At 37.1% G+C, this 14,271-nt stretch overlaps 1 protein-coding gene across 10 annotated transcripts in view; it reads left to right on the top strand.

The window, feature by feature from the left end:
* The window catches only part of prkag2a (protein kinase, AMP-activated, gamma 2 non-catalytic subunit a), a 68,410-nt gene that overhangs the window by 24,867 nt on the left and 29,272 nt on the right, over positions 1–14,271 (top strand). Inside the window, exon 1 of one of the 10 annotated variants that reach the window (XM_082184448.1) lies at positions 4,594–5,015. The exons of 7 other annotated variants lie outside the window; for them this stretch is intronic. Coding sequence is in view for 2 of the 3 variants with exons in the window: in XM_082184454.1 (XP_082040580.1) it covers positions 8,738–8,837 (100 nt within the window). In the remaining variant the exon portion in view is untranslated. Of the gene's footprint in view, positions 1–4,593; positions 5,016–7,782; positions 8,838–14,271 lie in introns of those variants that run through there. 2 more of the 10 variants (XM_082184454.1, XM_082184455.1) reach the window with 2 other exon arrangements.

Below are 14,271 nucleotides of genomic sequence, written 5' to 3'. Positions count from 1 at the left end.
TTCATTCAACAACCAAAAAAAATAATAAATAAAAATAAAATACTGACTGAACAGTAGTGCTTTCTATTTCAGATAAATGCTGTTGTTTTGAACTTTCTATTCAAAGAATTCTGAAAAAAAAGTGTACAACTGAAAATAATCAGAAATGTTTCTTGATTCACACAAGTGCCCCTAAAAAAGTTATGCTGCAAGTTCTGCATTACAATATGTTAATCACATAATGCATCTGATAGTTAGTCAAAACATACTTACAAAGTCAAAGATGCTCAGTGCTGAGGCTCTTAAAAGAGCCCTTGGGCTGTTAGCTCCTGTTGACAGGGAAAAGAGAGAAATAGAAGCAAGAAACATTATTTTTCAGCAATGATTATTGGCAAATGACTATATGTTAAGAACATGATAAATGACAGATCTAGGATGAATGCTAGATTGATCAATTTCACAATCAGATGACAGTTTTACCAACAATTGTCATAGAATTTAAAAAAAATTATATTTTGCAATGAATATTTTTTAATTAGTCGGCTTTTACATTGCTTTAAATGCCTTACTATTTTAACATGTCATATTTCGATCCTGTGCAAAGTGAATCCAGCATTTATACGTAGCTGTCACATCTCTTACATCGTGTCTACATTTTGTTAATGAGAGTTTTCACGAGCCTGCATAATTCGGCACTGAATAAAAACTCCTGCGTTCTCCAGAGCGCGAAAACAAATAAGCAAATATGCACTGGAGCGTTTGGCAAATCTGTTTCGCCAATATATTATAACAGTATCAATCGAGGCTGCTCTTTCTTGCGTTTGAGAACTCGCATAGAACCGGGCCTGGGGCAGAGAGAGCGCGAGAGAGTGCCTTTGAGAAAACGCGCTAGGCCAAACTTAGCTGCTACCTCAAAACGCCACACATTTAACTGAAGAGGAAAATATGCCATAACTGGTCGTAAAAAGGACAGAAAACCTTTGTTTGTGTAAATATTAGATTGGGTCCATCTACTGGAAAAGGCAGTCAGTCAATTCTATGGCATTTAATGGGATATTAAAGCGGCAGTTTCGAGGAAAATTTGACTGTCCTGTGAGCTGTTATTAAAAGCCTATTCGATTTTATTATTTACTTTCTTCATAAATTTAGCTATATTTAATTGATATTGGTAATGGTTTACTTTATAAAAGTAACTTATAAAATAAATGTGTTCAGTAAAAAGTACTTACCTCAGAAAAAAACCCAGCTGGCATCTAGCGATAGCGATCCACTCTCAGCAGGGACGTCCGTTATGAGCGCGCACTCGACACGTGACGTCACACAAACCTCAGTTTACATTCTGCCAGGTTGTTGCGCGGGCTTTGCAACAATTAAAATTTTGTGAGGTGTAAGCAAAGTGTATATATATATATATATATATATATATATATATATATATATATATATATATATATATATATATATATATACACTCACCTAAAGGATTATTAGGAACACCTGTTCAATTTCTCATTAATGCAATTATCTAATCAACCAATCACATGGCAGTTGCTTCAATGCATTTAGGGGTGTGGTCCTGGTCAAGACAATCTCCTGAACACCAAACTGAATGTCAGAATGGGAAAGAAAGGTGATTTATGCAATTTTGAGCGTGGCATGGTTGTTGGTGCCAGACGGGCCGGTCTGAGTATTTCACAATCTGCTCAGTTACTGGGATTTTCACGCACAACCATTTCTAGGGTTTACAAAGAATGGTGTGAAAAGGGAAAAACATCCAGTATGCGGCAGTCCTGTGGGCGAAAATGCCTTGTTGATGCTAGAGGTCAGAGGAGAATGGGCCGACTGATTCAAGCTGATAGAAGAGCAACTTTGACTGAAATAACCACTCGTTACAACCGAGGTATGCAGCAAAGCATTTGTGAAGCCACAACACGCACAACCTTGAGGCGGATGGGCTACAACAGCAGAAGATCCCACCGGGTACCACTCATCTCCACTACAAATAGGAAAATGAGGCTACAATTTGCACGAGCTCACCAAAATTGGACAGTTGAAGACTGGAAAAATGTTGCCTGGTCTGATAAGTCTCGATTTCTGTTGAGACATTCAGATGGTAGAGTCAGAATTTGGCGTAAACAGAATGAGAACATGGATCCATCATGCCTTGTTACCACTGTGCAGGCTGGTGGTGGTGGTGTAATGGTGTGGGGGATGTTTTCTTGGCACACTTTAGGCCCCTTAGTGCCAATTGGGCATCGTTAAATGCCACGGCCTACCTGAGCATTGTTTCTGACCATGTCCATCCCTTTATGACCACCATGTACCCATCCTCTGATGGCTACTTCCAGCAGGATAATGAACCATCCCACAAATCTCCATCAACTGCAAGATGCTATCCTATCAATATGTGCCAACATTTCTAAAGAATGCTTTCAGCACCTTGTTGAATCAATGCCACGTAGAATTAAGGCAGTTCTGAAGGTGAAAGGGGGTCAAACACAGTATTAGTATGGTGTTCCTAATAATCCTTTAGGTGAGTGTATATATATGTGTTAATTTAAAATAAAATAAAAATACATTTATATAATTTATATTGCCTGTAATAATAATAATTAATAATTTGTTACATTTATATAGCGCTTTTTCTGAGACCTCAAAGCGCTTTACATGGAAGGGGGGAATCTCCTCAACCACCACCAATGTGCAGCATCCACTTGGATGATGCGACGGCAGCCATACTGCGCCAGAACGCCCACCACACACCAGCTTACTGGTGGAACCAGTATGGGAACCAGTTGTGAATTTTTGTATATATATATATATATATATATATATTTTTTTTTTTTTTGTTATTGGACAAAATGCTCATATAAAAAATTACTCTGGTCTCTCACTAAGAACTCATTTTAATCCTTCCATCAACGTGTTTTTTATTTTTATTTATTTATTATTTAACTTTTAAACATCCAGTGTTTGCATAGCTTAAAAATAAGAATGCAGATTCATGATTTTCATCTGCAGAACAAGATGGGGGAAAAATTATCATATAATATAAAACATTATCATATGATATTTTAATATGCCTAAAACATTAATACAATATGCATATATACAAACTTGAAAAAATCTGTCTTCTTCATTTACAGTAGCACTACTGCTTTTGCGTAAACAGTAAAGTACTGTAAATTCCATATACAGTAAGTTACTGTAAATTTCATACAAAATACCCATAATGCAGTGCATATTACAGTAGTTTACCGTAAATAATAAGTGGTATTTTACTGGGCTTTTTTGCGGTAAGTAACTGTAAAATTACGGCAAAGTCTAACAGTGTAGGTAAATTGTCATGCAGGTCTTCTTTCATTAGTAATATATATATATATATATTAGGGGTGGCACGGTTCACAAAACCCACGGTTCGGTTCGTATCACGGTTTTAGGGTCACGGTTTTCGGTTCTGTACGGTTCTTGTTGTTGTTTTTTCTTTTAATCTTTAACACTCCAAAAATGTACTTCAGCATATGATATATAGCTGAATTATCTAATTATTAATTTATTTATTTCATAAATGGGGTGTGTTTGCAAAACGCAGCTTCTCATTTCCCGTGGGCTGTGTCGGACAGTTATTTGTCACCACTTTTTGCCAGGGTTGATATTATGTCCCAGCACGGATGTACCAATACAAATAAATAAAACATTTCCAGTTAACTAGCAAAGTATTCGTTTCGTTCGTTTGTTAAATAAGAAGCAATCTAGCGCTGAAATGTGTTTTTTTTAATCAAGTGATCAAAGTGCTCGTTGCCGTTGCGATCAGTGGCGCTGATACAGTGTTCTCGTGGCTCGCGCACACACCGCAGCGGCCGCACATTCTTCACTCAGACGCGCGCTTCAGTCCGTTGAGGAGGCTCTAGGCTACTCTATTCGTTCCGATGAAATCACAAAACAAAATTCATACAAATCTGTCCCTGCTTGATATACAACCGCTGATAAACATAATCGGTTTTGATGAAAAAGAAAAATATATACGAGTGCAGATTAGAACTCAGAACCTTTGACACGCTTGGCAAGTTCTGCCACTGGACCATTAAAGTACATACCGGTACGTGGAACAGTCGATCTATGTAGCCTATTTATTCACGTGAAAAAAACAACATATAGCTTGGTGGAGTTGATCTCATTAAATGTCTAAGTAAACCCAGTGTACTATTTAAATCGATTGCTGGACATTGTAATGTTATTCTACATTTGTCTGATTTATGATTTAGCATTGTATTAGCAGTAGCACGGGCACAAGGCTACATTGCGCATGCGTCGAACCGTGCGAACCGCTCGACGCACACACGCACCGAACCGAGACAAGCGAACCGAACGGTTCGGATGTTTTTTCATGTACCGTGCCACCCCTAATATATATATATATATATTCTATTTTTGACCTCACCAATTAAATTTGTCCGGAAACAAGTACAATCATAAATAACTTTTTTCAATCTTTTTGAAAATTTAAAATGATTATGAATTAATTCAAGCTTAAAACCAGATTTAATTATAGTAATATAGTAGGCTACAGAAATTTTTTTAAATTAAACTACAAAGTTTTCATCATTGTGCCATTTTTAACTTCTAACATGTAACCAAACATCTGTATAACATCTAGATAATGTTTGAGGAATGTCTCAGCCCTGTCATTGTGCCAGTGAATTCCTCACCCTCATTCAGGCCTTATCTGGGAATACTGTTCATCCCCGGATCAGAGGATGCAAAGAGCACGGCCATGTTTGCACATAATTTCCTGTCAAAAGATATAACATGGGCATATCCTTATTAGGAAAGAGTCTGACTGGCTGTTCACGTGTCTTTTCTGTTGTGGCGATCTCAGAACATTTCTCACTGACACAGAAACATGCATCTCTGACCTCTGAGAACTTTTGTGTTAATTCTGCCGTCAATACCTCACTCACATGTCAGTCCAAACCTGTACGGCCTTCAAAAAGGACTCTAAAAGTGGTGATTGGTTGTTCAGTTTAGCGAATGAGGTAAGCAAGCGCTGCTTTGTTTACATTTGTATATCTGCAGTCCAAGTTTCGGTTTCCATTTTGAAATGGCGAATATAGACTTGCTTATTTCCTTGCATGCACGCGCAGAACGCACATACTAGTTGACAGTCGCCTTCAGTCCTTTTGGTGTGTTGAAGCACAGCTTTTTGGCTGAGACGCAGCTAGTTCTTTTATGTCGGCTTGGTGAGACTGACTGGAAAAGTTAATCTGGCTTGACTCCAGAAGTACAAGGTGACCTACAGTAGAAAACTGCTCCATTCTTAGATGTCCAGTGACTTGGCATCGCCCGCTCTCACATGAAAGCTTATTAAATCAGGCAAATGGAACAGGAAAGCTTTTCCAGCACTGACACCATATAAGAGCAGGTCAGTACTTGGTTGTGGACACACAATCACTCTTGAGAACGGTCTTGATGTCTGCTGCCTACACAAGCAGCCTGTGCCAACTGAAACAGAACCGCATAAGTGAATGATTTGGACCACTCTACATACTGGGCAGCAATCCACACCAAACGAGAGATACAACTCACAATGGATTCTAGAGTTTGATGTTAGCGTGTTGCTAAGCTACATGGGTTGGCCAGAGTTCTGAACTGAAGAACTGGCTCCCTTTCAGTTCATGAGTGTGAAATAGAATTAGCCACACTCCACAGGAACACTCTCAGAAAAAAGGTACAAAGCTGTCACTGAGGCAGTACCCTAAGGTACAAAAGCAAAACGGTACATCTTTGTACTTTAAGTGCAAAATCAGTCACTTTTAGATTTTGTACCTTGGTAATGCATCAGTGACAGCTTTGTACCTTTTTTTTTCTTTTCTGTGAGTAAAGTTGAATTGGAATGATAGGGAGGAGAAGTTACTGAATGGATACTGGAAAATAAAAATGATCTTCCCCAAAAGTCCACTTAAGTTACAATATAATGAAATATGTAAAGTAAAAGCAAATTTCCATACTGTAGGTTGACATGCCTACACTACCGTTCAAGTACAATTTTTTAAAAAGAAGTGAATCATTTTGCATGTGAATCAGAACATGTTAAATTGATCAAAAGTCACAGTAAAGACATTTAAAATGTTACAGATTTATATTTCAAATAAATGCTGTTCTTTGGAACTTTCTAAGAATCCTAAAAACATGCATCATAGTTTCCACAAAAATATTTTGAAGTACTGTTTTCAACATTGGTAATAAGAAGACATTTTTCTGGGGCAGTAAATTAGCATATTAGAATGTAATGAGTAAGTACGAGATGCTGAAAATTCTGATTTTTCTGTCACACAAAAAAATACATTTTAAAATATATTTAAAAAGGCTACAGTTGTTTTAAATTGTAATAATATGTCTCTGTTTTACTGCATTTTTGATCAAATAAATGCAGCCTTGTTGAGCATAAAATACTTTTTCTAAAAAAAGTTGACTCCAAATCTTTGAACGGTGTGTGTCTGTCTATATCTACTGTATCTTTATAAACACTTTTTTTTTTTTCAAATAAGGTTTTGTCAGGCCAACAAAAGTTCAAAGTTTGTCTTGATAATATTTTTATAAATAAATTTGAAATTTGAAAACATTTATCTCAATTTCATTGACAAATTTTTGCAAAGCATTCTTTGCTTCCTTAGGATTTGGCAAAAATGATCCGATAAGGCAGCATAACGTTGCAACCTATACATTTTGGGACAGCCTTAAAATGTTGTCTTGGTAGGTGTAATGGAGACCAGCTAGTAAAGAGCTGTGTAAGTAAACCTCACTCCCCTGGCCTCAAGAGGCGCACTAGTGACTGGCGCTAGAAACTACGGTCTTTAGGGTCCTTGTTAACGTGTCCGCCTCCCATGTTAGTGACGCTGGTTCGAATCCCGCTTGGCGTGGTGCGAGTAGGACCAGTCACATAGGCAGCTCACTAGGTTTAAGAACAGATCTGCTGTCTGTAGTGGGTCTAGAGTGTACAAGAGATGCAGCTTTTAAAAAGCTGACTGCATTTTTGTCCTAAAAACCAACACCATGTTCTTTTCAGCGTCCTGTTGGGACTTTGAAGACGTCAAAGCACAGGGGATTTTGAAGGAATTAGCTGCTCCCCTCTCACCAAAGGCACTTTTTGGGCCCAAAATGAGCGTCTTTAGAAGTGCTTAGCAGGACCCTAAGTGCCCCTGACAAGGAACGACAGCGGAGAGTTTGGAAAATGAGAGGTGATTACTCAAAGCCCATCTAATTCTGCTTACGCAAGTATCTCTTGGCATCAAGCCTGGCAGTGTGACTTTACCCACTATTAGGGTGATTAATTTGGTGCCTTTAGTGCACTGACAGAGAATGATTTGTTTATGATGGTACAGGAAGAAGGGGGTGATCAGATGTTGATGGCAATTATCACCAGGGACATGAATTCATTAGCTAAAGTGATTGTCACTGAGATTGTTTTTCTTCCTTGAAAGGAAGACCCTTAATGACCTAGATATTGGATTTCACCAGGGTATTATTTTGGAGAGTTCTAGATTTGCTTTGTTACAGGGCAAGATACAGATTTGCTCTGTTATTTTCTGCATCTATTTTAAGGAAAGGTCAGCTTACATTACAGCCAGAGTAGAGGAAACATTTACAGTACCAATAAATAATGCAGGGACACCTTCAGAGCTTAATGAAGTTTCATTACTTGAAAAAAATGGTGTGTGTATATATGTATACACACACACACACACACACACACACACACACACACACACACACACACACACACACACACACACACACACACACACACACACACACACACACACACACACACATACATGATCCATCAGAAATCATTCTAATATGCTTCTATCTATCTATCTATCTATCTATCTATCTATCTATCTATCTATCTATCTATCTATCTATCTATCTGTCTGTCTGTTTATCTGTCTGTCTGTCTGTCTGTCTGTCTGTCTGTGTATATACATAAAAAAATAACTTATTTTCTGCACTCTTTTCTACTCTTTAAACCGTAGGTTGCACCACTAATGAACCAATAGAAATAAGACTTCACCTTGCATGAAACAGGAATGTTCTCCCACAGTGCTGAATTAATTTCAGTTTGGCAGAGTATTCGGAAAGGTTCAATCCTATTTTATGGTCCCCTGACTTTGTTTTTCACCTTACTTTGATTTAGAGTCAGTTGATTTTAATAAAATCACATTAAGTCAGAGACCACAGGAAATTAGAAGATTTCATTTGAACAAAGTGAAGTTGCCTCACTAGACAGTGATGTGTATGAAAGTATATTGAATATTCATGAGTGGGCGTGGTTTGCTGCAGTTTGGCCAATCACCAGCAATTCCTAACCAAGCATGGGTCGGTTTCATTGAACAGTCTCACTGTTACACATTCTGTTTTTTTTAAGGCTTGCATTCACACACACACACACACACACACATGCTGGCGTACACACTGCCACACTTGACAGTCTGCTGCTGGCCGACCACTGATTCAGAACTATACAACAGAAACAAGAGTCTGTCAGAGAGAAAGGAGCTAGAAAAAGAAGTGGAAGAACTCTGAAGTAAGGACTTTGAAGAGCATGAAATAATCATTGAAGAGCACCTGTCACTGGCACAAAGATTGGGCGATAGTGATCCAAGGCCCGGAGGTAACTGAAGAGATCCAGCACTGTCTATGGGTACGGCATGACCTATTGCACTGTCCACAGTCTCTCCACACGCCCTCGCCATCCATGAAACGATTTAGCAGCCTGAGAGGGATCAAAAAGCGCAAGGACCAAGAGGGGCGGACAGGGAGACGGCAGTCAGAGCCCCACGGCCTCCTGGGAACCAGTAAGATGGCAGTTAAGACTTATTTTGCTGCATTGTTTAAATTATTTAGTAACATGCAATTAAATATGAGTAGCTATTTTTTGTAAATAAAAATATTCAAATGGGCCTACCACAAGACATAGCCGACAAAATAAGTACAATTTTCATATTGTGAAATACAAGGTTGCAATTACCTTTTTATATACTGTAGGTGGAAATGGGCTTCCATAGACTTTCCATCATATTCCATATTCACTTTAATGGGCTTCCGACTTCCAACCATATTCTATATTTACTTGAATTTTTGTGATTTTGTGTTTAACATGTTCATAGTTGATATGATGAACTACACCTGTGTGAACTTGAGGAGAACTTAATTATGTTCACTAAAAGTCACTACTTAAAAAAAAATTATTGCAGAACTTTCCCACACTTTCACAGACAAGGCTTAAGCCTATAGTCCCAGACAAAAATGCAAAGCAACTTGTACTGACAGATCTCAAAATATGTCACTGCCATTGTTTTGTCTCAAGATGCACATCAGTAATGTTTTTTCTTTTCTTTTTCTAAGGCATGTTTTTAAAAGCTACTTAAATGGCCTAAATGAACTAATCTAAGCCCTGTCTGTGAAACCAGGCCTTAATTTGATATATTTTATCTAATGCAATGACATTCAGACATTTTAACAAGTTTTACATTTTTACTAAGGCATTTCAAATCTTCTTTCTTTTTGACAAGTGAAAAGTGAAACGTCTGTATATGAAATTACTCCATGTCTTCTGAAAAACCTTGTACATTTCTTGAACTTTCCGTCTTATATTTGCCGATGCATGCAGATCTCAGACTTTGAAGAGTCTCATTTCCCTTGTGTGTTGATGGATTTGTACAATCAGAGTGCAAGCTGAACCCTTGTGAATTTCAAGACCAGAAGCCTCTAGAACTCATTTCTCAGTGCGATATGTCAATAAAACCTCTTGCAATATGATTACCAGATCCGCTAGACTTTCTCGTGTTAAGATATGTATTTTGTAATGCTTCCAAATAGGTGATTTTGTTCGGAATGTGCCAAATTCCAACAATTAAGCATGTCTGCAATGTGGATCAACAAAACCATTAAAGCTGTTTAGATTTGTGTGACTTTTCTAAATCGGATGTTCTTTCTTCTTCGGGTTTAATGATTATGAAGGGCTAATCCTGTGATATTAATAATGGGCGTTGTTATTTATAGTCTGCTGAGGGTGAGTTTCAGTGGGACTCATTAAAATCTAAAAGTGACATGGTGCTGGGAGGAAATATCAAGGGCTAGGAGAGGTTTGCCGACGCAAATTGGGTCTCACAAACAAAACATACTCATTAAATGACATTTTATTTGTTGTTTTCGTAAGTCACAGATCAGTCCTATGGAAGCCTATTTCATCCTCTGGGGGGAAAAAAGGTAATTGTGAGATTAAAATAAGAGAGTTTAAAATAAGAAACTAACCCTCGGCCTCACAGACACGTCTCAAGCCATTAGTCCCAGACTAAAATGTATGTTTGAACTGTTTTAAATGAAAGCAATTTGCACTGGCATATCTTGTAATTTGTCAGTGCCATTGTTTTGTCTCAAAATGCACATCAGCAAAAAAAAAAATTCTATAGCACATTTATAAAAGCTAAGGTCTAATCCTGGCTTAATATAGTCACACAGGGAGATTTTGTGACATATAATGTTGAAATGACATTTTTATAGGCAAAACTGGATTCTTTTCATCATAATCATTTGGTGTAATTTTGGTAATTTGTGTGTGACCTTGTTTACTTTCTGTATTTATGTGAGCATGGCATGCATTATCTTTAAAACCATCTCTGCTTTAGAGGAAATAATTAAGGGATGTCAAAATGACTAAATGTTTGGCCACCTACATTTAATTATACCTAATTATAGAGACTTAATGAAATTGTGTTGTTACCCGCTACCTGTAGTGAGGAAGGCTGGTGTTGGTGGGTGGTATGACCACATTCTTAAAAACAGTATAAATAGTTTTATACAAATATAGCTACTATTGTACGAGTCGGTTGACACCATCTGTACTGTCTCACAATATATGCTACCGTTTCAAGTTTAAAGAAAGATTGTTTAAAAAAAAAAGAAAGTATACTTTGTATCCGAGTAATATGCTGCTGTATCCGAGTGTATCCACTACAACCAGCCATTAACCAACAGATCACGTTTCGCTCGGTATCTAACAGTCAGCGGATGGAAAAACGATTGACAGAAAGGAAAGGGAGAGAGCAAGAGGAGGGGAAATAGAGTGGATCATACTTGAGCAGTGATATTGAAAAGCTGACAGACTGATGGATGATAGAGACACAGATTAGCAGTTAGCGGCGGAAAACGTCAGAACAAAGTGCAAATGCCAGTTGGAGAATGTCCCTCACTGATCTGTTACACGCCTATTCATTCTTTTGTTTCCCTTTCGATGTCCATAATAAAATAAACATGTTTATAAAGGGTGAAAAAAATACATTCACACATCACTTTTGACAGACAGTTACAGAGCAACAATATGGTGCATATGTATTACTGGGGCAGGATGATTTTTATTTTATTTAATAGAAAATGAATACTTTTAATGCATTAAATGGATCAAAAGTGACAGTAAAGATACAAAAGATTTACATTTCAAATAATTCATAAAAAAATGGATCCTAGTCACAACAGAAATATTAGTCCACTCAACTGTTTTCAACATTAATAAAATTAAGAAATGTTTCTTGAGCAAATCAGCATATCAGAATGATTTCTGAAGGATCATGTGACACTGAATACTGGAGTAATGATGCTGAAAATTCAGCTTTGACATCACATGAAAAAATTACACTTTAAAATATATATGAAAATATAATATATTTTTCTATATTTAATACATTGTAATTGATTTTTTTTTTATATATATATATATATTTCACAATATTACCCTTTTGGGATTGTTTTATCAAATAAAAGTGAGCATAAGAGACTTCTTTCACAAACATCTTATCGACCCCAAACTTTTGAACAATTGGAATAAATGAGTGCATAATTCTGTTTGTTTGGGTTAACCTAGCACAGCAACCCCCTAGTAATGACATAGCAACCACACAGCAACATGGTAAACACAATCAGAACCCCTGTAACACCCTGGAAATCACATTTTATTTAGAGAATGTCTTTCATTTATTTATTTTTCTTTTAACTGACTGGCATTGCAATGAGTGTTACAGTGCCAAAAACAAACACACAAAAAAAAACACACCTGTCTCTTGGACTAACAGAGTCCTAGCGAGTGTGATGAAGGAACTGTGAATCGCCTCTGCACTCCTTAAATTGCAGCTTCTGGACTAGAATCCAAATATAAAGACTAGCTTCTAAAAATAAACCTCGGATCAGATCAGAGTTTTGCTTCTTTAAAAACGGTTGTGTGCTGAAAATGAGAGCATCGGGCTCTAACTCTCACGTGTTGTGAATTGTCACACACACCGCATGAGAAAATGCAATCCTATTGGTCAGTTTAATGGGTTTTGACAGGCGTCACTATGACATGTAGATGGTGCCTGCTGGGAGAACAGCCTGGACTTTGTGACACATGGATGAGTGTCACCAGGCAGAGAAACAATCCAAAGCAAGCATATCAGCTTCCGGGTGCATCTTCATCGTTGTATTTCAACTCTGAAAATGCTCTTTGATTCACAGGACACACTGGCGTTGTTCCAAAAGAAATACTAGATACTGCGTACTGGATACTGCAGTGTACAATCTATACTGCATTCTGGTTTTTATAATATATTTTAATTAATAATCTTTGATAGAAATGTTTTTAGTTCAGTTTCATACAGCTATAAATGATCTCATTATGTGCATTCATTCTTATTTATTTCATTTATGATTAAAATCTAAATTCATTAATAAAATTGATCAATTAAAAAATAAATCAAATTAAAATTAAAAAAAAATTTTTTGTGCAAAATGCATTCTAATCAAATAATCACAAGTGAAATTGATTCTAGTACAAATGAAAGAGAAAATCAAAATATGCATTTAATTATACATTTTTATACAATATTCTGAGAAATAGCCAGATGTCTAGAAAAGACAGCACTACATGTCAGCACTAAAAGAAAAAAAGCTTGATGGCTTGTAATTCCAGTAGCACCTCAATGCAGTACACGAGATCCGGGGGGCGGAGTTGGATCCAGATATAAGGGGTGGAGATTGGTAGGTTTAGGGGTGGGTTTAGGGATTAAAGGGTGGAGATGGGTAGGTTTAGGGGTAGGTTTAGGGATCGGGGGTGGAGTTGGGTAGGTTTAGGTATATGTAAGGTGGGAGGAGTTGGATCTAGATCCGACTCCTCCCTGTGGATTTCATGTTCTGCAGTGAGGACCATCTCTGTAATTCAGCTGTCCCAGTTTTTACCATGTGCAGTTCTGCATAAATATCTTTAGGGGGCGCTGCTCCGCTTACTGCAGCCTCAATTAATTTATCCAGAACTGCCCTTGGAAATTTGATAAGATCCACATCTCTGTCTGTATAATGTCTTTAAGACAACTTTGCTATCCTTTCTGCGCAGCTATTTTTACCTTTAGAGAATGTGCTTGTTCTCAAGCATGTCTAATGATATCTTCACAATCTTTATCCACTTGTGAACTTAACTGAAAATGCACAGCACTATGAAACCTTTTATCCAGTTATATGACATTAGAAGCACATCAGCACCAAAAAGCACATAATGCATGCGTTTACTCAGCTAACATAGTGCATGTAAAAGACAGGCAGGCAGAAAAGGCAAATGAAGAGGTCAGTGCTGGTTGATTTGACTAAGCTCAGGCAGCTGTGAAGTGTGTAGTTGGTGTTGTATTATTGTACTGTGTGAATTAACAAACTTACATTAAAGGTGCAGTATGTAAATTTTTTGACTGTACTAAAGCACCAAATAAAATAGGGATGCACCAATATGAAATTTTGACCGATAACCGATAATTCTTTATATTTAAAAGCCGATAACCGATATATTGGCCGATAAATCTGAATCCAAATTTTAATATAATTTTTGAGAGCCTTATTACAAAAACAAAAGTCTCACCATGTCCCAAGCACACAATTATAATGTTCTCATTATAATTTTATAGCCTATATGACAGACTTGCACTGCACATGTTGCACTTAAAGCTATTTTCCTTTTCAAAGTGACTCCAATCATATTTCACAATTCAAGCAATTCAAAAACATCATGGTGAACTTCACATCTGAAGTGTCTCAGCTGAAGGAAATAATCCATTATTTATCGGCTTTAATGTATTGGCCTAATGTTCGCCGATATATGGTGCATCTCTAAAAAATATCAAAATATGTTTGCAGATATTTAGTAAACATGCTAAGTTCACACTTTCACACAAAACAATGATACAACCAGTTATTCTACTTTGAAAGGTGCGTTCC

This window comes from Leuciscus leuciscus (assembly GCF_965113295.1).
Source record: "Leuciscus leuciscus genome assembly, chromosome: 11".
NCBI lineage: Eukaryota > Metazoa > Chordata > Actinopteri > Cypriniformes > Leuciscidae > Leuciscus > Leuciscus leuciscus.
This window is presented reverse-complemented; position numbering and strand designations above follow the sequence as displayed.